Here is a 25580-nt window from a genome sequence, read left to right on the forward strand (position 1 = left end):
GCCTGTTTCTCTTCAAAAGTCTCAGTAAAATTAAACGGCCGATCTTGCTATTATTTCCGCTCTCCCTTGTGTTTTCCTTGACGCTCTTCGCCCTTCTCCCCCCCCGGAGGCGCCGTGCGTGGTACGGCCGGGCGGAGGGGGCGGCCGGAGCGGCGCCCGTGTGTCAATGTGTCTGTCCTTCACTCCTCCATTGTCTGCTGCCGCCGCCGCCGCCGCGCCTGCCCTCCCGGAGAGCGCAACCACCCGACAGGTGCGGCGGCGGCGGCCCGGCGGGGCCGGCAGCCGGGGCTCCCCGGGGGGCGCGCGGGGCTGGGCGGGCTCCGCGCCCTCCGCGGCTGCGGGCGGCAGCGGCGCTCAGCTCTGGGCGGCTGCGGGCGGGCTGGGGGCTGCGGCGCGGGGCCTGGGTGGCGGTGGCGAGGCGGTTGCGCGGCGCCGGGGAGCCGGCCGTGGGCGCCGATCGGCCGCGCTGCTGCCGGCCGGCGCCCGGGCTCGGGCCGCGGCGCTCGCGGCTTCCTGGAGCCGCGACCGTTAGTCGTGCGGCAGGGCGCGCGCTGCCCGCGGCGGGGGGGGGGGGGGGGGGGGACGGCGGGGGGGAGCTTGCGCGCGTGGAGGCGCCACCGTGGGCGGGCTGGTGTCCCTGGTCTCCGCCGGCCTCCGGGAGGGACTGGCTGCCTCGTTAGCGCGGTGAGAGGGTGCCCGAGGCTCCCGAAACAGGCGGTGCTGGGTTTGCGTGAGGAGGGGACGGCGGAAGGGGGCGGAAGGGGGCGGAAGGGGGCGGGGGGGCCCTGCCCGCTGCTGGTCGCCTTCGGCACCTGGGAAAGGCTTCGGGGCGGGGAGGCGGCATTCTCGGTTTCTTTTTTATGACACTAATTCGTACTTGTCTCTACCTGGGGGGGGGGGGGGGTAAGCTGTTTATTTAGTTAAAGTCGCTGAATAAAGAATTAATTGTGTCATGACATCATACACCCAAAAGGAAGCAGAGTTTGATGAATAGAGAAGGGAAATAACGTGTTTGGAGTGTTTAAAACTGTGCCTTTTGTTAGCACCTTTCTAAAATTAAACTGCCAGTGGAAAAATGATCTTTGTTACAGATCCAACTTTCCGTTCCTCCAGTTTTGAAGCTCGGTAGGCGTAGTGATCCTGCAGATCTTGAGCAAGAAACAGAGGCTCTGAGGTTTAGTGTCCCTAATGTCCGAGTGAGTGTATTCGAGAGGGAGAGAAAAGCAGAACTCTAGCATATAGTGGTGACTTTTTTCTCCCTTGGCCTACTCCTCAAAATATATTTTACACCCTTAGAAAAAGACGCCTAAGTATTTCTTTTTCTGTAATTAATTGTTGAAAGCATAACGTTATCAGCGAACTATATTTTTCTTCACTTGGTACTTGCAGGTTATGTCATAGTTATTCATTGGAAAGTATTTCTTAAATTCTAATCTTCTTTTATATTTTCACTTTTGTTAATTGCTTGACTTTCAGAAATAGTGAAGTCCAGTTGTTTCCTGACTCACAGAAGAGCACACTTTCTGAATCCAGCATATCTCTGTAACTATTTGGGTACAAAACCAGGATACACAGATGCACTATGATTTTATTTTAATAAAATAGATGAATTCTGATTTCCTATTTTTAAAAAAGCATGGAAGTACATGAATGTACATTTATTTGAATCAACAAGTATAAATAAGAGAGACTGATACAAGCTGTGTGCTTAAATTGAAACTTCAGATTATACCAGGTTCCCTTAACTTTGTGGCATACCTGAAATACTTAAAGGTGATGATCTCAAGATAGAGAAATGCTTTCTATGCTTTAGTCCAAAAAATTATTCCTGTGTTATGCTGGCGGAAGTCCATCACAGGCTCTATCATGAAGAGTGTAATTAGGGTTTAAGTGATCTTGTTGGTTCGCCGCAGGGTGTGAATTTTACCTGCTGAGAACAAATTTTGCGATATTATGGTTTGCAGACAATCTTTTTAACACTATTAGCTTTTTTTTAGAAAAAAAAAAAGAAAAAAAAAAAAAGAAAGCCTACAAGCCTCCTTTCATACTCCAGAACAAAACCTGTCATGGACTGTACAAATATATGCACGTCGCATTATTTTATTTTGCTATGAGAATGTCATAAGTGCTCTCATTGTACCCTAGTTCACAGAATAAACAGGCAAAGATCATTGTTGGCAGTCTCACTGGAGCTAAGTGGTGAATAAGGCTAAAGCAGTACCCCATCTATAGGATTAATAAAATATTTTAATGCTATTTTAAAATATTTCTTCCCTTTACCTATCTATAGGTCCTATAGTCCCATAGTATGTGGACATTTCACAATCTTTTATTTATTCTTGCAAAATTCTTATGAAGTAATGAAGTTCTATTACCTCCATTTTATATAAAAGATTTGAAGAATGGAGACAGTAAATGATTTTCCAGGACCATGCAGGAAGTCTGTATCAGGTCAGGAAATTGGAATTTGAAAAATGTAGGTTTTAAACATTATGTCTTAGCTCTTACAGTATTTTCTTTTATTTGCTGTCTTTATCTTTTACATATATTTAAGTTGTGGGTATTACTGCAGGTAACTAATAATTTAAGTTTTGGATATTACAGAGGGAGAAGGAAATGTTAGCTTTCTCACAACTAAGTATTGTTTAGATTTCAAATGATAAATATTACAAATAGGGAATTCCTCATTTCATCCTCAGCTTATTTGTACTTTTGTTTGTGATGCCGGTACAAGTAGCAACATTTTTCCCCTTCCATTTGCTGATTCTAATGTGTAGGATTCTAGTAGTGAGAATGTATAATGGGTATTGTATTCAGTAATTCTAAACGCTTGATTTTTTTAGTAGCTGTAGAGAGCAAGATCCTTGCAAGGATTCTTTCACTGAATATTAGTAACATTTACTTTCGGTATACTGTAAGCTTTATTGATCCAAGCTAAGGGGCAAGGGTTGGTATTATGCCTTGAAGAGTGTACTGCAAAACTCTCAATCTCTAGTTGCAGAAGAGAGGGAAAGGAAATGCTGAACAAGTTTCAATGGTTTCAAGCTGCCCCCTTCCCAATACAGTTAAGTGACTAATCTTAGCTTGTGTCTTGGAGGCTTGCTTGAATTATGGCAATGTACTATGTTGTTCTGCCAACACAGTGCATAGGTCAAAATTCTTACAGCTTGTTTATATGCCAGGGCTTCACGTGATCAGAAACCAGGTCTGACCCCATACACTTTGTCTAGGGAAGAATATAAGAACAGATCAAACAAGTAGTGATACTGCCATGCTTATTTTTCTATCTCCTAGTGGTTCAATGCTAAGCCCTTTCGGAACCAAGAATGATATCCTTGCATTTAACTTTGAATTTGATACTATGAAAGGGGTTTTCTTGAAGGGGTTTTCTGAACTTGTGTATGCCTTGCATCTGCAGCTTCCTGTGGTTTTAAGTTCCACAGCTGTGTGAAGAACTGCCTCCTTTGATTCGTTTTTGAACCTGCTGCTTCATGGTTTCATTTAATTCTGTCTAGCTCCTGTTTCTGGAGACAATGAAAAATTGTTCCCTAATCACCTTTGACCTGCAGTTCATGGTAGGATAGAGCTATATTATCTTCCCATTGTTTCTTTGCCAAGCTGAAGTCTTAAATCCATTCATAAGAGCCATTCTATACAGCTCTCAAGTGTATTTCTGTAAGATGGTTGTGTTTTCTGCAGGACCTGGGCTGTAGAGGATATCCTTGAAGTGGAGCTGCACCTTTCAGACAGAACCTTTGTTGGTTTTTGGTCCTATTAACTCCACTCTTAACAGCTGTATCATAGTCCAAAAGGAAGCATCTAATATGATTGCTCATTTGGATGAATTCAAGTTCATGCAAGTTCAAGGGTCCTTTATTGGTTGAAACATCCTTACATGTTACCTGATCTTTCTTTTTGTTATCTATGGATAGATTATTTTTTAGTTGATTTGCGTCATATTAAATCATTGAATTCCTTAAGTATGCTTATTTTACAGTAGTTCTTTTTTTAAGTTTCATTTCTAATTGGATCTCAGAATACCTACTGTGATATGGGTCTGTGATATGATCTGTCAATGCTACTAAATCTTATTTTGTAGCAATAGATGGATTATTAAAATATCTCAAAAGAATGACTGAAGACAGCTAGGGACAGAAGTGCCTGTTACGTGTTTGAACATGATGAGTATATCCTTGAGTGACAGGATATTCTTGTAACCAGAGTGTCTATCTCTTCATGGAAGACATGAATATAGATGTTGATCTCCTACAGATTCTCTGTGGAACCTTGCATTAATTAGGCTTCCCCCACACTTTGGAATTTAGGGGCAAATTCCATCACTTGACTTTGGCTGCATCTGAAGTCTGTCAAGGTGAGACCTGAGCTTGCTCTATCCCTGTCTTCAATCATAACTTACATGGGAAAGATTCTTAAGGATAGGGGTGAGAAGGAAACAAAAATATCCTCCAGAGGGCTGTCTGATTCATACTGGTGGGTCAGGAGGATTGTGAGGTGAGCTGAACAGACAGTCTAAATGGTATAAATTAACGGTGCTTTCATTCTCTGTTTGAAAAATTATCATTTAATTCTTTCCATGTTGTTCCTGAAGATATAGTTAATTTGTATTTTTTTCTGGGGTAATCTGGACTGTGATAAGTAAAGAAAATACACAAATGAATTTGTTCAAATATAGTATAGTTACCTTTTGGAGAAATTAAGCTGATTAGTCAAATGCTTTAAAAATGAAATTAGGATCCCAAAGTTTGTTGTGTTCACCAGCTAGAAATACAGCATAGCTGTACAATGTGAAAGTACCAGTTTAGGACTTGGAGTTTCATGTAACAGTGCAGTCCTCTCAACAGGGTTTATTAGTCTGATTTAGCAAGGATGGTGCTGGTTTACTCTTAGGACTGGTCTGGATGAGTGGACCTTGCTTCAGTGTTTTTGCTCCCAGAATATGGAAATACCAGTGCAGCAACCATCTATAGAGAGAACTGCTACAAGTATATTTGTATTGGCTACATAGTGCATTTTTGAGCAAATGCTTTTATTTTTGTGTATATCTTTAACTCCTAATTGTATCGGAGCAAGCTGCATGTAATCTTCCCACAGATAGGTTAGGCTTAAGTGTACAAAGAGTGAATTTTGAGGCATTCAACTATTATGATGAGTGTCCTGTGAATATCTTGGGTAAATGCACATTTGCACTATTTGGCAAAAAAATGTCTTTTTTTAAAAAAATACCATTGTTTTCATACTAAGACCAATTGTGTGCATACCTGGCTTCATATGTGTATTCAACAATAGATCTGTAATTCAGAAAAAAAAATTTACTGTGCTGCAGGCTGATTTCATATTCTCTTAATTGTTTGTTCTGTAAGTGGATGGTCTTGACATAACCAACTTTCTCAAACAATGGATCTTTCTTTGTTTTTTAATATGTGCCTTCAGGTCATCATACTCCTTTTTCTTTAAAAGAAAAAAAAAAGAAAAAGCCAACCTTAAAATAATTTGTTTTATACATATGAATTCCATGTAGGTGGATACTTCAATTTTATTATAATTGTAATGGAACAAATGGAATACAAGCAGCTTTTTGTTGATAAGGGCTGAGAGGTGTTCACTGACTGGCGTGTATTAGCCAGCCAGCTAAGCACCTTTGCAAGAGTACGTTCTTTCCCATTTATGCTTTGCAACTGGTGACTCATAAGCTGGTTATGTATTACTACAGCAATTCTATAAGAATTGATTCGTAATATCTTTTTGGAGAGACGTTATTAACATAACTTAAAAACTTCAGAAATGTAAAGGAAGTAAAATTATATAAACTATAAGGTAAATTTATCTCCACGTAGAAGGACATTGAAAAAATATGCAATATATTTAGGCCCTATTCCACCTTTTTGGAATTGTGAGTGCAACATTGAAAAAAAAAATCCTTCAGATCTTTGTTTCGGTAGTTGTAATTCAGTGATGCCAATGGGAGACTTTTGAGGCAGTTTCCACCTGTGACTATCAAACCTTTTTTCAGATCAGAAGTGGTAGAGGCAGTTGGGTATAAACATATCTAATTAGACCTACTCTAAGAGTGAATTTTTAATTTAAGAGAAGTTTAAGTAAACTTCTACAAATGAATATGATTATGCATTGAATGATTCTGTGTTATCAAGTACATATTGATTGGCGTGCATCCTCATTTTTTTTTATGGTTCTCAGCTTATTTACTGTGTTTTCATTCCTCTTGTTCAAGTTGAAGAATTCTTACATTTATGTGGTACATAAGGCAAGAAACAATCATCTGTGTCTATCTCACTGCCTGAGCCTACAAGTAAAAATAATTCTGTATGTCATACACAGTAAATTTCACCTGTGAACTGCCATGGTTGCCCGTTGAACTGTGAACTTGGTTACTGGTCTTTTTCCATGTCACTAGTCGTTGATTAAATACTAGTTCTCCCCTTAACTGTAGCAATTTATCGTAGTAAATTAAATTTTGTTAATTTAAAATATCTCTTAATGATCGTTGAGTACTTTAGTTAACACTGTTATGCAAGAGGAAGATGGAAAAATCTATTGCTTCTCTCTAGAGAGAGAAAATGTGGAGTGCAATAATATTCTGCAATGCCTGCAAACCCTTCTGAATTTGTTGTACCATACTTGTTAAATCTAATTGTGGATTATGTAAGAGGTGACAAAAGTAAAAATAAAAAGCCCATCCAAAATAAAGAGCAAAATAAAAAAAGAGCCCAGTGGTGTTGGTAAGTACAGGGGTATGGCAGTCATCCTTAAGTCAGCGTAGTGCACCTCAGAACTCTCTTGTTTACTGTAGAGAGCAGAATGAAACACCTGTGTTTCAAGGTAAAAATATTCACTGACTTCAAGTAATTTTACTAGCTTTGGCCTTTTTGTAAGTGTCATGTTACAGAACAAGCAAAATGAAGGGAAATCATGTATTTATAACATACTGCTCTTAAAGCCCAGTCTGGCTTGGACCACAACTTTGCAGTAAGGTTGAAGAGCTGCAAGTGGCACTTCACATGGATCAGATTGTGAGAACAGGGTATTTTTGGTGTATACTTTCTAGGCAAAGTGAAAGTAGTTCAGAGGTAAGCTAGTCGGTCTCAAGCTGAAACTTGGGTGTTTGTTGATATGTGTGGTAACATGTATGTTGCTCAGCCTTGTTCCCACTTTGACTTCAGATATGCTTTTACCAACAAGTATATTTTATATAGTACAAAAGAATCCTTAAAGTGTTTCATATAGAATGAATAATCTTTTGAGTTCTGTATTTTTCTTTGTCAAAATAAATTCCTAGAAAGCAGGAAAATATTGTCAGGAATTACTATTAATTCTTACCGCAATAGAGATTTTGTCTATAAGTAACTGTTTCTATGCTTCATAACCATCTGGAATTAAAAGTGTGGTTTAGCAGAAACATTCACCTAAAATGTTACGTAAGACTTGTAAAATTTATTGAGTACCTCATACATAGACATGTTTTGGAGACCTCTGTAAGCCATGCTTTGTTGCACTGACTCTTATGTCGGATGTGGGAGTTCTGTGTAGAGATTGTTGCAGCTATTGCAGATTCATAATAGCAGACAGAGGTTGTTGGTTTCAGTCAGCCTGTAAGAAAGAGGGATTATCACTGGTGAGAGTTAGGATTGAGGACAGACATGCAAGGAAAATGCTAGACAGTCTGGAACTGAAGGGTCAGTCAAGGAAACAGGAATCTTGAATCCCAATGAGTTACACTCTTCTACAACTCCTTTAACTACTACAGACAGAACAATTAAGTATGGCTTTGGGGTTATGCTTCATTGTAACAACCACTATTGAAATACAATTTTTTTAAAATCATGCAGAAAAGGAGGTTTAAACATTTTGACAGTTTGCAATATGCAAGTTTAAGTCATCCTTCAATTTTAAGTTTTATTTGCATAAATAAAATCCCCTACTTCTCTGGAAATGTTTTTAGAGAGAAAATTCGTTCAGTCCGTTCAAGTTATGCATTAATTAGTTTTTGCAGTAAGGCTCAGAGTATGAAATCTTAGCAACATGTTTCTGAGCATTAGCAGATAGAAAGCTTGTCCTTTGTTTTGACTACCATTTTATACCTCAAGTGAGGGAGGGAAAATTAGATAAAGAAGGTGTGCCCTTTGTTTTAGATACTCAAGGACAAGTCAACCTTTTATAAAGAATCTAGGTGGGGGAAGATGAAGGCATGTCCCCAGGACCTCCTGAATCCTTGGCTCTGCCCATGAGATCCATCCTTCTGTGTATCAGTCTCAGCTCTGTTCCTAGCATGGGAACACATTTACTTCTCCTGTGCTGAGATAAGTAGATGAGTTTTTTTGTGAGGTTTTGAGTTTGGTTTTCTTGTTTTGCTTAACTTCATCAACTGACTCTTCCTCGAATTAGAGAAAGGAAAAGATACTCAGAATTTACGTTTCCGAAGGAGCCAAGAAAGGGCTTTGTATTTTAAATATTTGTTTATTTCTGCTACAGTGTCTACAGTACTATTAGTGTGTATTGGAAAGTCATAATTCCTTCTTCCCAATGTGTATTACTATAGTATGTCACTTAATTTATTTGCATTGCTATTGTGCCTCCAAGATCCTCAGTTATGAGAATGGACTGGTTGCTAAGTGACCTGCACCTCTAAATAGGTGAGGTATCAGACTATCACACTCTCCTATGATGGAGGTGTGTGATTCTTGAACTTTCATCTATATAGCAGTCTCTTATGACTCTTTTGTCATCAATGCAGCATAACTAAGTGAGAATCATAACCTACAAATCTTTTTTTTCCCCTCTGAGGCAGTGACAATGGTCACTAGTGGTCCATGCCTTTCTGAAGCCAAGTGTTTCCAAAGACTTCAGGGATAACCTGTTTGATGCTCGGATTAGGATTTAATAGCTTAATGCCCTCTCCCCCAAAGAGTTTTTGTTTCTTGGATGTGGGAAGGTCTGATTCTTTCCCATTTATCTTTGTCTTGTGCTGTCAGTTTAAACAGTTGTTGACAAGTGGTCCTTTGGTCAAAATATTTTTTCAGTTTGACCTGGTACAAGAGCAATTTTTATGGCATGAGGAGACAAGACAAAAAAAAAAATCCTTTGAAACTGAGGGAGAACAAAAAGTTGTTGGTGGGTGAGAGGACATTGTTTCCCTAGTGCAGACCAGGATGTTAGTCTATTTATTCTTTTCAACATCTTTGTTACTTACTTACTTACATATATATATATATATATAATCCTGATATAAATTACTCAGTTCCTGTAATGACAAGGCTGGTAGGTTATTAAATACCTAGCTTAATCAATGTTTTCAGTAATGTTCATAGCAACATATAATGTGAAATATCAACTCTTTTTTTCTCTCAATATTTAAAAAAGAGGAATAGCCTTGCAGTGTTGTCAAGAATAGAGAGGAAAAACTACAACAAAGCCCTTGATTGGGAATTATGTTGAGTATCTGGTTTCTTTTATTTTAGATTTTTAAAATATATTTAGTTAGCACTGCTGCCACCTTTCCATTAGCAAAGAACATGTGCCAGCATTTTCATTTTCTCAGCCCTATGAAGTGTATCAAGCTAGTCAGAGAAGCATTCAGGATGGGGAGCACATGTGCTGGGGCTGGACTGCATGGGCAGTAACAGTCAGTTACTGACTTTGAGGGTTTGACTAAAGACATCTGTGTTTTAGGATTTTAGCAACTGTTAACTTTTCTAAATTAGAAACAGTGTATTTTTCTTGTAGTATGATAGATACAGCAACTGATAACACTTTCAGTGTTTGGCTTTTGAAAAGCTTCTGTTTCTTTCAAAAGCATACACGATGTAGCACTGAAAGGTATATGTCCCCTTTTCACTGAAAGCTAGTATCATTTCATAAAATCCATTCTAGAAACCTGTGTTCAAGAGCCCTGGGTTAACAGATGTCTTTTCCAAAATCTCAAAGTCAACTAAGCTTTTCATAGTGTTTCCTCAATTAAGAGGGGGGAGAATTTTGTATTAGCTGCCTCATTAATAAACCTTTTAATTTCTTAATATCCTGCTTTCTTGTAGGAAATGAGTTTTAAAAATCTAAGATAGCTTTTATTTGCATTCTTACTTTCTTTATATGTGTATACTTTCTTTATATACCTACACATATATCGTGTGGAAACTTTATTGTCTACAGGAACAGATTGCTGCTAGTGATCTTTTCATTACATGAGCAATAATACTTTAAAGAATAAAATGAATTTCCTGATTAATAATGTCAAATATCGTTGTACTGAGTTGACATTAATACAGGCCAAACAACTGCAAACCATATGTATGCTTTTTCTATTAAAGGAAGCAAGGTTGGCTAGGATAGTGATGTTCATGCCCATTAAAGATATTGAACCTGCTTTAGTCATTGTGCTGCAAGAGTTAGAAATGAGTAACTCTTGCACTAACTTTTAACTTCAGAAACTGGGTTGGGTGAGGGTGGGTTCTTGTGGTCTCAGACTGAGCCTATTCTGTAAACATGTTTGTGGTAAACTGGATTTTGAAACATCTCAGTGAACAATGGAAATTCTGTGAATGATTTAAGAAAGATAAACAATGAAACCTGCTGAATTAACTACAGAATTGAATAGTATACCATTGGTAATTGTACTATTGTTAATTTTAACTGTGTAATTAAACTCTTATTCTGCCTGAAATGTTTTTAGCTATCACTGAGCTATTCAAGAAGATTGTAAATTTACTGTTGATAATTTCCTTTGTAACATTGTAGAAACTGTTGGAAGAGGTTGGAGATTTATGGTAGGATCTATCTGGTCTAATTCAAATATTTAAAAAATGTCTAAAGCCGAAGCTGTTTACCAGAGTCTCCTTTAAGATCTTACTCCAGGGTGGGAAAATAAAATATTTTTGATAAACTCTTTTCTGGAAATGCTTACGTTTCTCTGTTGACTGAAAAGAGAGGCAAGGATCACAAGGTCAGATTTATACATCTCTTGTCAGTCACTTTTAAAGTTAGGTCAAATGAATCCCATCTTTGGGTTCTGTCAGTTGTCTGTTCAGTCAGAAAAAGTAAATATGTAGTTTTAGCATACCTGATTGTGGGCTATAATGAGCAACAGTGAGATAGGTAGTGGTCCTGCCAACTAATAAAATGAATTAAATTGTCAGTTTTTGCACCAAACTGAGTTGATTTACAGATATTCTCACTTCACAGTTTCAGTGTATAGACATATAAGCACTTCAGAAACAGCTGTAGTGTAAATGTTACCACTCTCAATTGGAATTTTCTGTCTCTATGGTTGAATGGGGTAAAATGTTATCTACATGCTCCTGTCTACTTCAGGAGGAAATAATTGGCTTGGCTGAAACAGTCTTTTTAGCTTGGCAGTTTAAATGTAGGGTATAGTTTCATGATGCTGGTTAAGACAGCCTAAAGGTTAGCTGTGCTCATTGGCTTTGCATTTTTTTGCCTTTCTTTGCACTGGCACAGGTTGTCATTTGACCTGATGTTAAGTTAGTTCGGGAAGATAAGAGCAAAAAGTTAGCCAAGGGAGAGAGTTGGCCTATGGAGTGAGCAGATGATCCAGGAGTATGCCAGCATCGGAGTGGAAATACATGGCTGGAAGTGAATGGGAGGGGGCAGAAATGCCCTTTTCCTCAGCAGCTTGCTGATAGATGGACTTAATTTAGGAGTATTTTGACGTGGTGTTTGTCTGATCCCATCTGAAGTAGAGCAGGATTGATTTGCCAAGTAAGATTTGATAGAGTAGGATTAATTGATTTGTTTCTTCCGTGCATTTTGGGCTCTATTTTGGAAGCTACACCATGGTCAGAGCCTTCAACCTCCTGTGTGTTGCTGTAATTTGTAATGTATACAGCAGCCACTGCTTCACAGTGCTGTAAGCCTCCATAAGGACAATCATGACAATTGATTTACTGATATCAAATTTACTACTGAGCAGTACCAAAGATTTTGAGCTTCTACGGGTGGATAGCAGCATGTCTTTCCTTGCTTAAAGGGACTTAAATATGGCTCATCTGCTCCTGTTCAGGGGATTTTGGGGGCATTGTCATCTTGAATTTCTGCTGTTGTTTCTGATCTTCCTTGGTCACCACCGCTGTTCTCCTCTGTATGTCCCCCCAGCATCTGGTATTTTGGCAGTTATGAGAACTGGCTATCTATTGAATAAAACTACACCAGCTAACTGATCTGTAGAAAAGGCTGATCTTTTTCCTGTTCCTCTTCCTTCACTGACTACCTCACTCCACAAATGCAGGACTATCTCCTCAGGCAGTGATGTGTGTAGTCATGATACTAACATTCGTGGATAATACGGAAAGTTCAAGTAATACAAGACTTTCTGGCTGCAGAATAAAGCAATCAATTTCTAATTTTCTCTTATGTGTCTGGATTTAGCTCTTGTATGGTGGCTTACAACTTTGAGGGAACTAGTTTCAGTGACCCAGGTTGTCCCTTCTGTTACATAATGATAGTACAATCAGGAATTTAGGGGAATCTAGGTGTCCTTTATATTATAATTTATATATATATATGTATGTATGTATGAATCTGTAACTTCTGCTAGCTTTTTATAATGCCATTATGCTGTTAATGCATGACACTAATAGTGAAAAACAGACACAAATTAGTGAAGCAACGACCTAATTGCTCTGGCTTCTAGCTCTGATGGTTTATATTGCAAACTCTTTTTGACTTCATTATGTGAAAATGTTTCTTAATTCTAAAATTCTGGTCATCTCTAAATGTAAATGGATTTTCATTTGACTTTAATGATCACAATTACTTATAAATGCATATTTTTGAGGAACAAAAATATCAAGATGCATGTAGAGCAAAACAGGTGCAAACCAAAATTATTTTCACCCTCATTTTACCTTTTTTTCTTTGTTTTCATTGTTTCTTGCTATTACTTACAATGCTGTGTTTATACATAGGCTATGAATTCTTTGGGACAGTATGATGAATTTTTAAAGCCTCCTGAATGTTTTGAGGGCCTGGGAGGGGAAGATGAATCTGGATTGCCATCGCAATGTTACGTTCTTGATTTTTATGCTTTTATCTTTTCAAACAAGCATTGCATTTCATTCCATTTGTACACAGACACAACTTGGAATAAGATTAAGAAATGGAAGCTAAACTGTTGAAATTTAGCAAAGATGAAGTGTTTTGAGTACTTTGGTGACTGTCAATGCATGGTATGTCAAAATAGAGTCTTTGCCACAGGTGATTATTTAATACTTGAGGTAGTAGAGGTGTATATGCGTGTTTGTGTTACAGCACAGATAAGAACATAACTGAATTATTAGAATGTTTTCATTATACTTTTTTCTCCTGAAGAAAACTGAGCTTGTGCCATTGATCATCATTGTTTTCGCTCTTGAGATTGAAGGTCCTGTGGAAAAAATCTGAAACTTGGACTGAAAGTGTACCTAGCACTATATGTGCTCTGCTTTCCTGTCTATTTTAGAAGCCTAAATGTGTGCATTAGTTTGGTTTTCCTTCGTGTCATTTATTTTTTGCTTTTTAGTCTCCCCCAGAAGTTATAACACTGTCTGACATCAGCTGCGAAAATTCTGATGTCATAATGTCAACACCGATGGCTTCACGTAGGAATATGCAGTAGAAAGGGGGTAACTGGGCTAAAGCAGCAGCCTTTGTGTGAGTATTTAATATTAAAAGCATAGTTAAAATAAAATACAGAACATACAGTTATGGAAATCACAATATTCTCTGCAGATTAGCTTAATGGTGGTGTGGAGAAAGTATCTCTCAATATTGGTGTGGTTCAGCTTTTTGTTTTCATAACTAAAAGTAGACTAGCTTGAATGTTTTCCCTCATCCTAAACCCCCCCTCCCCAAATTCCAGTGTCCTCTAACGAAATCAGTAATATAATATACTGACCTGTGACAGTTCTCTTATTGTTTTATCTTCCCTGACTACATTTCCTTCCGGAATTGCCACACAACTCTCAGTGCTTGTCATACTACTCTCAAGTGGAATACACTGTCAGAGATGATTAATACTTTTTGTGGGCATTTGTGGCTTTGAGAGCCTTTTTAGAAGTATAGAGTGAGAAAGAACTGCTTGGAATACATGATGCATACAAATTATCTGACCTCAGACCAAAGCTGGATGTATTTGGACAAACTGATCCCAGAGACCAGAAGCTGATTTCTGAAAGTGGCTTGTGATAGATAAGTAGTGTGAAAAAAAAGGGGGGGAGGGCGGAAAAGGAAAGAGTCATATAAAAAGATGGGAGAGCTACATTTATCTTTCTGTCAATCACTTGTCTTGATTTCTGAAGTATTCAGTTTAGAAGGTTATATAATCTTGTGTTTAATAGCCCTTGACAGATTTTTCTTCCATGAATTCATCTTCATGAAGCTTTTGGGGCTTCCATGTAGAGATGAAGACTTACATTCTGAAATAAGCCCAGGAGTGCTGGTATGTTAACTGCCAAATGGTGGGCAGAAAAGCAAATGATGTGTCCTTCTGCTTGTTCTAGTGGTTCTTCATTATATACTGTCTATTTTTCTGGCTAGCTAAGGATAGTAGTTGGTTATGTGGGCACTCTTGGCCTGTGCTGTTGCAGTTTCTTTGTGCAATTGCATATTAATCTGTTAGCTATCGCTATAGTAATGTGCTATATAATGCAATATACTATATTATATTACAGCTTGGACTTGGAGGAATTATATCAATCACTGCCTAGAAAATCATGTATTATCTGTGAATTGAAGATATCGTAGTGTTTATTCCTTCTGTGAACCATTTGAGGAATTTGTTCATCAAAACGACTGCAGTCTGTCAAAATGTGTAGCCAGCCATGAGAAAGGGGAAGCAGTCACAGGAAACCTGAGACTGCTATTGAGATAGAGTGGTACAAGTCAGTTGAACTCTTTTCTGTCCAAGTGAGTACTGCTAACAGCATAATCAGCATTAGCTGATATGTTTGGAATAGCTGACATTGTGCAAAGCTTTCTGTATATCTCCTGCTGGCTCTTTTGCACTGTCTGTTTTTAGCCAGAAATATCAGAATTCCTGTATCCCAAAGTTGTTCATTGCTCTGAAGGTAAATAGCCATTCATTAACTTGGTGCATTCCTTTCCTGTGTGTGTGCTTTGAAGAAGAAATTAGGAAATTCTAACCTAAAACTTGCTTTACTGCTTATAGCAGTTGGCATTTGTTAAAGCTGAGGCCTTCACTGGATACAAGTGTCTAAGAGGTGCTGACTATTAGTATGTCCCTCCTCCAATTACTGTATTTAGTTCATGAAATAAAAAATAAAAATAAAAAAAAATAAAAGAAAAGAAAACCTGTTAGTTACTGGAAGGGATTGCTTTCTGAAGAATCAACACACTTTGTTTCTTGTTTTTTAACATAGCCTTTGAAATTTTGAAGACAACTTATGGGTTGTCAAATACAGTGCTGCTGTATCCTGGAGATACTGGTGATCTCCAGTGCTATTGCTGCTGCTCAGTGCTTTAAGATAGCAAGAAAAATGGAACTGTCACTTTTTTGATTTTATTGTTATGATATTTGAATTGTGTGAGTAGAACTGATATTGTAAAAATAAAACTTTAAGTATGCTAATACAAAAGAGAAAAATGGAGGACTTGAGCAGAAAGAATGGTACTGTACATGAGAAATCCATTCTTCTCATACTAGCCAGCAGCCTTGCAGATTCTAATGCAGTCACAATTAATAGAGAAAACAGGAGGAAAAAAGCAGTCTTCCTACCTCTTGCAGGTCAGGTATCAGGAATTTCAAAATTTATCAGCCACATTCACAGTTTGCTGTTGAAGATGTACGGCTGTGGTCAAAGATTCAGTTCAGTACTACATGGAAACCTCACCTATTTCTCTATATTTGGTGTGGTTATTGAGCTGGTCTTATGTTGTCTTGTGTCTGACAAACTTCATTACTAGGTGTGAAGCCTACCTAGTAATTCTTTTAATACTTTTTCTTCCTAATGCTTGGATATTTTTGTTTTTGTTTGTTTGTTAGAGAACTGGGGGAAAAAAACCTTCAACTTCAGTAAAGGGATTCTTCCCAGTGTACTGTGAACAGTCTCTGGTAACACTTTCTCTGTTAAAGATTATTTTACCGAAGAACTGAGCTAAGTTGTGACAGCACCTTTATATTCATGTTTTCTAGAATTTCAGTGTCTTTCCTTTAACATGATCATTTCTTACAGTGGTTGCTGAGATGATTGCATTTTTAGGATAGATAGTACAGCTAATGTCTCTCTGAATTAAAGAATCCTGTTTTAACGTTTGCATAGTATACTGCAAGTTGTGTCTTGTATAAGAAAAAATACCTTGGCAATTAAGTTTGTGGGAGTACCGTGTTCTACCTGTTTTCTAAGTTAACCTGACCCTGATCTCTGCCAATCCTCTTTATCCTCTTCTTTTTCTAAGAGGTTTTGCTTCTGGCAAGACGTGCAAGCTTTGAGTTGGATGACTAACTGTCACCTTAAAGTTATTATTAATTGCATATGAACTGATTTGTGGTACAGTCTCCATTATCTGGAGGTACTTCAATTAGAAGCAAAGCAGTCTGAGAGAAGAACTTGTAAAGTTCCTACTAATATACTGCCCTTGAAAAATGTTATCTCATTCCTCCTCTTAGCTGCTAAAAGAATCCTTATTACTGGAAGTTAACTTTTTGTATGTGACAGCCCATATGTTTGACTTGATTTTCTTGACTATATTTTCACCTATTAATGATTTAAATTTTTTTCCTCCATTTTGACTGTGCTGTAACTCATGCATATTTGATACTATCACTGAATATGAGACACAGAAGTCCATTGACTGGTGGCTCAATTTACAGATGTCCTGACCTTGTGAAGTACATCTGGAATGCCTTGGTTGTGGGAGGTTTCTTGTTTTTACTTTGTTATTCAGCGGAACATCTTCTTTACAAGTTCTTTGTCAGTGACCTAAGCAATGTCCCACTCTCCTGAAATAAGTCCAGTAGGCTGCATCTCTTGTTCAGTGTGTGATTGTACCTTAATTGGTGGTAGTGATTTCTTGATTCTTTTTCAAGAAACATGTATAACTCATTTTAGCAGTTCTTTTAGGGAAGACAGAGCATTCAGTGCTTGTTAAAAACCTGCTACCACACTATCTTCAGATATTCTTAAACATGATATCTGCTCATAACTAAGGCTGTGTTCCAAATACAAAATTAAAGGTCAGTATCAAATTACTTCATGTACTGTAGTGTCATAAGCAACATTAATCCATAACAGAAGATGTATTTTTCAGCAGTAAACACAGGAATTAACAGTATTGTGTAATTGCATGTAAATAGTGAAATGCATAGTTGTAAATAGTGAAATGAATAGTTGATTGTATTTAACCTATGCATAGTAATGTAACTATTTATTTTGTCCCTAAGCTTTGCCATTGAGATCATTTATGGGATATAAATTTGTGTGAGTGAATTTTAACATGATAGAAGCCTGACTCTTGTTTTAGTAGAACTTTATAATAAATGAGGTCTTTGGGATAAAGGGTTTGTAAACATCATAACTCTGGTGTTGGCCTCTATGGGCAAAACAACAAGATAAACCTTACGGCTTTCAGTGTTCTTTTTGCTGGTTTGTATCATAGTTAAAATTACAGACCCTTAGGTTGTTGGTTTTAGGGATATTTTAGGGACAGAGGGCAAGAGTAGGAAAATGGTGATGAGATGGTATAAGTAAATCTGTATAAATAAAATTTGGGTTGTTTCACTGCAGCTCAACCCTAAGTGAAGGTGTTTGGTCACTCCTGAAGCATGATGTTATTCAGAGGGAAAGGAGATGGAGGGCCAGGAGAAGATTTTTTTTTTTTTTTTTTTTTTTTTTTTTAACCACTGCTCCATTCCCTTCCTTAACACTCAGAATCCTTAGAAACAGCAAATAGATAGAGCTTTTTATTTGCTTATTTTTTTAATGGTATCAAAGTAACCTTAGAAGACTGTAGGGATTATGACTACTACTCTTCATAATATTGGTCAGCAGACATACTGGCTCAAAAGTGTAAATAAATAACTTTTCCTTCATAGAGATTGAATTGGGAAATGTCGTGACCCAAGATGAATTTCTCAGCATTATGAGCATGTGAAAACTGTGTTATAACAGAAGATGTTTGCAGTTCTAACTATCATCATTGCTATGAAGTGAACTCTCTAACAACTGTGCAGTTTGCATAACAGATATTTGTTGCTTTTGCTCTGCTCCCATTGTACTAATTTGTTGTGAAATGTCTATGGAAAAAGAGGAAAAAAGAATCCTAGGACTGACTAAATATCATAGTGGAAAGTGGGAAGCTTGGCAAGAACCTGTGGCTGCATCATATCCGCTGTATCCTGTCATCCTCTTAAAATGCTTTGTTCTTCTCTACTGAAAATGATTTATGAGTTTTCCACCTACAGATTTTGTTAGCTCATAATCTAAACGTCTGCTGCCTTCCCGGACAGCAGAGGCAGCTGCTCCCTGTATGTTGACATATTTCCTCTCTAATAAGATTGTAAGGACAGCTCTCCTTCTCTCACTGGCATTCTGCAGACTGCTTTTAATATAACCCCTGGCTGGCTTGTCACAAAAAAACCCTAAGTCTGAAACTAAAATAGTGAGAGGATGAAAACACCTAGTAGCAACTGTGAATGAAAAAGACCAAGTAAAACTTTTTAACATCCAGCATATCCCCGTTCTGGGGAAAGAAGATTGACCTTGATGCAATTTCTGATAGAATCTCTCACCATCTATATTTCTATTTTATTTGGTTTCTTTCTTATCTAGTGTGTACTAATGTCTTTTATGATGTCTGAGCAAAGGAAGGGAGATGGAAAAAATTGTTTCCAGCATCTGTGCATTTGAGAACTCACAGTGCTGTGTTGGTGGTGCTTTAATGCTCTTTTCAGCACTGTGTCAATCAAACATGGTCAGCACAGGTCACGGCAATATAGAGCCCTACAGCAGCAGCCTGAAGTCTAGCTACACTTTGCGTTACTGCCTGCCACTGTAGGCTTTTTTTGTTGTTAAAATGCCCAATATGTATATAGAGCCATAAAAGCTCAGCAGCGAATTTTATTAAATAGTTGTTCTTTTTTGATGCCTGGCATTGATTTACCTCTTTTTGCAACTACAGTAGCAAAGTTTTACTGCTGTGGAACAACTGTTTCTGCATTCAGTGTTAGCACGCTAATGTTGGATTCTGAGGTTGTTGTTAAGTAAGGTAAGGTGATACTAAAAAAAAATGATTTATGTGTAGATTTTCAGTATTTATTTATTTCAGTTTGAGCTGTATTTTTCCAAGAGCACTTTCAGTATTTCAGCTTGGCAGAAACATCAGCCTTATCGAAGATTTAAATAATTTAGGAGTTAATCATCATAATGATTTCCCTGTGGTATTGAATTATGTGAGCTATAATTGTAGATGTCCCTCAGTCTCATTTTAACTGTTCAGATTTTATTATATAAATGAGAATGCAGGAAAAGCTGAATCTGTTAACCTCAGACAGTTTCAAGAGAAAGTAGCAACTCAACAAATTGTGGATTTATTTTGCTGAATCTATTTTGTGCAAACCTCATAAGAGTGGGAGTGGAATCTGGGGAACTGTTTAAATCATACAGTTTTTAATTAGCTGATGAATTTTGTAGCTGCAGGTTATTTACCAGCAGGCTTACTCTTTGTGAGGTTCATATGAATCCATTCTGCAGTGTGTGATACGTTGTTTTGTAATGCTGTCGGACATCTCCCACCTGAGTCAGCCCAGCTTTGCTTACAAAATATCTACTTATGAAATACCAAATATCTGGGTATGGGATTTGATATCATGAGTTTTCTACAGGAGGTTTTCTAGCTCCTAAAGTGAGAATCATGAGAAAAGCAGCTATTGATGAGCTTTTCCTGTCTCTGATAGAGCAGTGATGTTTGTGAAATGGTGTGCTAAGGAGCTATTATTTCCACATCTTTTGCCCTGTTTTCTGTTGACAACGCATACAAATACTGGACAACACTGGGCTTCAAAATACAAGGATGACATGTTTTGGGTTTTCTTTTAGAAGATCTTTCATATCTCTAGCTGGCATTTCAAATTTATCTTTAGCTTTGAGCCACTTGAACCACTTAACTTTCAGAATGGAGGATGCGTGTCAAAGGCTTTTAGGCTTCACGTCACTTGATAGGCTGCATTACAGCGCAATCAAGTGTTCCATGCAAGTTTGTATGCCGCCATGCTGAACTGAGAGCAGGACAGAAGTGATCGCTGGAGAGTGCATATTCTTCATTTAATATAAAATAAAATAAATAGTTTTTGCATTGAATGCACTTTCATAACTTTTAACACTCATTCAGGCACCTGATAGGGTGGCAACAGCTCTATAAAATCTTGTTTGCTCTATTCAGCATTACTTGTAGTACTAGTGATGTCCTAGGTTTGTCTTACAAATCACTGGTTCAGTTTTGCTTAGGCTTAGTCTTCTGCAGTTTCTTGATGAAAAGTGCCTTTTCTCTTCCTGGGCCAGTGCTTTAGGGAGTGCCTTCTAAAGCCTGTCCCTTGCTGGAGCAGATTATAGCACAATGCATTCAAAGCTAAATATAGATGAAGGCAGATCCTGTGTGCCTAGTAATTAACTGTTCAAGAGACTTCTGTTGCACTGAACCTCTAGTCGTTAGATCTGCCACAAGTGGTGAGTGTTACTTTGTTGTTATTGCTGTTCCCTGCTGTCTTAAAAGGCATATTTTATATCTACAGAAAACAGTTTTAAAATCCAGTAGCTGAGCTTCAGGTGTATGCAGTTTTTCTAGCATTAGAAAAAGACATTGCACCAAAGGGAAAAAAAAGTCCTATCTTTATAGCACTTGGAGAGCCATTCTGATGACACTGGTTTGAAGGTCAGATGTCTTTATTCATTTTATTGTCCCCAAGGCTTCTGTTTTTTTCATTAAGACATTAAGCAGTGTTGATACTAGTCTGGTGGCATATTTATGCTCTGAAAGAGTAGTGACAGTAGAATTAATTCATCTGTGTTGTGTGGCTTCCCTGATGTTTCCTTTCCAAACATCATGGGCACCTCCTGTAACCAATTGAAACTAACATTTTTATTCTCATAACAAGGGATAAGGTGTTTGGGGCACTAGCAAAGCATATGAACAATCAAAAATACCTGGGAGAATATTATACTTTACAGATTAGTCTTTTACAAGTAATTGATGATCACAGAGACAAAGTGGATAAATTTGCCAGATCTAGCTGGTCACTAGTTAGAAGCTGTGCCTTGCTTATCTCTGTTGACTAGTAGATTATCTGCCTAATTTACTTAAAAAAGCAACTCCTGTTTCTTTGTCACTGAGACAGATAAGTGGAGGGAAAGTCTGGCTTTCTCTTTATCTTGTGAGGCTCTTGATCACAGATGAAAAGGGACTTTTGACCTGTGTTGTGAGGAGAAGCTTGAATCCTAAAGCACTTTGAGAGCTCCCGTGATACTTTAGTTTGACAATTTTAACTCTCTTTGCAAATGGGCATTTCCAGAAGCTATTTAGGGTTGCAGCTTTTTTGACATTAACTTGGTCTGTTAAAACTGTAGCTCTTTTCACTCTGTTGAAAAAAAATTATGTAATAATTATCTCAGTTATGAATGTGAACCCCTCAATATACCTTCTAGTTGCTCCTTTTATTTATTTATTTATGCCTTGCAAGAAGCAAAACCAACCTTGAATTTGAAATTTAGTGGCTCTCTACCGTGCATGCTGTGGCATATTCTGACCCTAGATAAATCATAGACCATAGACTTAGACTAGAAAGCATTGGTTTGCTGAGTTATACGTTTGAAACACCGCTAAAGTGGCCATCTAGTGACTTTGTGAATGGAAAGGTAGTTTGGTGAATGGGAGAATATAATATAGTTAGAGGGATCTTCACAAAGTCATTAAAGAAATTATTAGGAGTAGAGAGACCATTACTTGTATAGTAATGTGTAGTTGATAGAGTCTTTCTAGCCATCATGCCTGAGTTTCTCTTTATGCGTGGTAGGAAGAAGTCTTGGCAAAGGTATGTGCTTTTAAAGTAGGCATGCAGTAGCATTAGTCTCGTATTAAATTTTTAATTTAATGAGTCTATCATGAAGAGATACAAATGATATAAATTTATGTAAAATCAAACTTATTAGAATATACCCAAAGGACAAAGTCTCTTGTGTGGTAAGGCTTAATTCTGGACGAGGAAAGTATATAATACTGACTGAATGATCTGCAGAATGTGAAACAGAGAGGCTGTTAGTCTTAACACTAGCTCTGTTGGCAGAGGAAGAAGAAGACTGAAAGGCTGGGAGAACTATGACTACTACTAGGTGCAACAAGACTTGATTGTATTGAAGGTTGTTGGTATTCATCTGTCAGTTTAGCTACGTGTGACCCAAGCTGCATCTCATGTGACTTAACTAACTATATCCTTAGATAAAAAGGCATTAATATATACACTTTCAGATTTTTTTAGATTGCGTGCTGAGACTTGCAGTTAAGATCTGAAGTCATGCAAGCCTAATATTTGTTGTTGTTGTGGTATGTTGTGCTGTATACACCCTTAACTATGCATTTGTACACAAAATTGATGAGGGAGGAAAAGTTTGCTATCTTTTATTATGTTTAGAACACATACAGCGTATTAGGAGCTAAAAGTTTCTAAAATGTATTGATACTATGAAAAAAATATTCAAGAGGCTTTTGATACTTTAAAATTTGTCTTTGTGGTTAGACCATCATTATTTCTTCAGCAGGAAGTGTGTGCAGCCCGGAGAGCCTTTCTGCCCAAGGCTCTTGACAGCAGAAAAGTTCCCAGTGAGGAGCTCCGTGGAGGATGAGGCTCGTGCTGTGTTGAGCCCCACAGAGTTAATTCTCGGACATGTTTTGTAGCATCTTCGGTGTGTACTGTAGGTTCAGCGTTTGCTGTATGGGCTACGCTGTTGTGGCCCTTCGCTGACTGTAAGGGGAAAGAGAGGCTCCTTTATGTTCCTGCTCGGGTTTGAAACCCCATGTTGTGTGGGGAGAATTGGCTTATTCGGTCTATTTCTTGTTTTATGGATGCTGAACAAAGGGATGCCGAGGTGACAGGGGGACAGGAGCAGTAGTTCTACTCTTGCTTACTTTCCAGCTTTCTACATTGTACATTTGCCCAAGTGTGCAAAGTGAAGGTGTCTCCACAAAGAACATAAAGGGGTTTTTTGTTGTCTTTTTTTCTCAATAGAAATACTAAGAGCCAAGTTTTGAGAGTCAGGCTTTGAGAGAAGCACACCTTATTAAATTTATACTTCTTTTGTAGTACTCGTCATCTTTAAAATGATGCGATTTATTCTTTGAATGTACATCAAGAACTTTATTTTCCTTTCACATGACAGGATTTTACTACACAGGATGTTTGTTTTGCCTTAAGTTATATTGTTGTCTATAAACATCATAGTAAAAATACCTTTTTCTTTTTCTTTTCTTTTTTCCCCTCCAGAAATTTTATGAATAAGAATCAGAAGCCAGTGCTAACAGGCCAGCGGTTCAAAACTAGGAAGAGGGGTAGGTTAAGTTATATATATTTGCTTGCTTGTTTGTTTTATTTTCCTCTATGTTAAAATGACTAAAAACAATGCATGTAGAGTATCTAAAAGTTTAATAGGATTAAAGTTTTTTCTCTCCTTCAGCCATATTAAGAATACAATTACTATTTTTGACAAAGCTAGGAAGTTTTTATTATTTTTCTCTGTGGTTTAGGACTTTCTGTAAAAGCTGTAAAAGTTTAACTACTGTTAGTCTCATTGAAGCATTGGATAAGGAATTGAATTGTTATTAGGATTCTAATATATTTATATATTAGGAAGAATGCTTATTAAATGCTTGTTTCAGCTGTTTCTTGAAATATCGCTTTTAATTAAGGAAGCAAAATGTACACTTTTGAGGATTACATCTGGATTTTTTGTAGTTTTTTTTTTTTTTTCCTCAGAGTCAAACTAATGGTATCTTTGTAAATGAAGTTTTTGCTTCTATTAAAGAGGAGTTTGCTTACCTTCCTGTACTTCCCTCTTTCATGAGATGCTCAGATTATCTCACTGGGCTGGCTTTCTTCAACCACAGGAGTTAGAAAACTTTTTAAAAAAACAGCAAGAAACCCCACTAATATTTATTTCTGCTCCATATGTAAGCATAATTTGTTTCTTATTAATCACATACCTAATTACCATTAGATAAGTCCGTGTTAATGAGTTTTTATAAGCATGACCTTTTTTGTGTACAGAATTTCATAATTTTTTTAAAGAAAGCTATGTAGTGTTAATTACACTGTTTATCAAAATATTCTTATGGTCAACCTCATTCTGCCATGCTTGTTAGAATGGTAGCTTGTTAGCTTAGAATCCATTTGTCATGGTTTAAGTGTCTGAAACAATAAATGAATGTCCAACACTTTGAAGCAGAGAGCAAATATGTATTTAAGAAATAAAATATTTTCAGGAAAATGCCTTGTTCATGAAAATAAAGCCTACATTTTTCTGTTAGTGGCAGACTATTTTAGCACGCACAGTTGAAATTCCTGTCTGTCATGTAACAGACTTCCCTTCTTGACTTTCCCATTTCTGACTAAAAGTTAATACCTGGCCTTTGCTTCTCGTGAAGGATGATGTAAATAAAAGTATTTTCTTGGTGTAAATGAAAGAAACAAAAAGAGTTTGTAGCCTTTCTCAGAAAATTACTAAATTTATTGTGGATCTGAGGAGCTGAGTGAATGTCTTAAAATCTAGGAAGGTTGTGAAGCTTGGGTAAGAGTTGTGAAATAGTTTAACTGCAGTCCTATTAAAATGTGATTTCTACTTTGTCTCATCTTTCCTCCTTTACATACATCATTTCCTTTATTATTTTGACTTGCAGGGCTCATACAGGTAGAATTTCTTAAGCTACAAATGCCCTTACTCTGCATATATGATATAATGTTTATAAGTGTGATTAATGTAAAAGAAATTTTTATAGTGATTAATGTAAAAGATATTTTTATAGTGATTAATGTAAAAGAAATTTTTACTCTCTGTGAATAAATGTCACTATGCTCCAGTAATTAGTAGGATTAACCTTCTGTCAGCATGGTCCAAAACACTGTGCAGTAGGTAGCTGTACACAGTGTTAACTAGCAACAGTATAGATGTGTAGAGGAATAAAATTAAAATATGTATTATATAGACAAGTTTCTCTAACAATTTCTAAAGAAATAACTTTTTCAAATCAACCAGTAAATGCAAGTTAGAGAGACACGTACTGCTGGAATGATCAAATGTATCATTCAGTCTAGTTCAGCCAATTATGGTACATATGTTATTACTAAAAATAAGTAGAAAAGGTTCCCTTTCATAAAGACTTTCTTTTCTCTCCATGTTTTGCACAGTATTTAGCATAGTAGGTCCCAATTCTGATTTGGTCTTTGGCACCTATTACAATGCAAGTAATACAAGTAATAGCTGAATTAAAGAAAAGTTGTGTATGTAATTCTATGTCTATCTGCTATATTTTTGTTAAAGTGATCAGAAGTGGCACTG

General features: G+C 37.3%; 1 protein-coding gene across 1 annotated transcript in view; it reads left to right on the forward strand.

Annotated features, from left to right (window-relative positions):
• The first annotated feature begins 138 nt into the window (after positions 1-138).
• The window catches only part of BZW2 (basic leucine zipper and W2 domains 2), a 58781-nt gene continuing 33339 nt past the window's right edge, over positions 139-25580 (forward strand). Inside the window, exons 1-2 of the mRNA XM_062569192.1 lie at positions 139-250; positions 23513-23577. Coding sequence (XP_062425176.1) covers positions 23520-23577 — 58 coding nt within the window. The 5' untranslated portion in view covers positions 139-250; positions 23513-23519. The remainder of the gene's footprint in view (positions 251-23512; positions 23578-25580) is intronic.

This window comes from Rhea pennata, chromosome 2 (assembly GCF_028389875.1).
Source record: "Rhea pennata isolate bPtePen1 chromosome 2, bPtePen1.pri, whole genome shotgun sequence".
Lineage (NCBI taxonomy): Eukaryota > Metazoa > Chordata > Aves > Rheiformes > Rheidae > Rhea > Rhea pennata.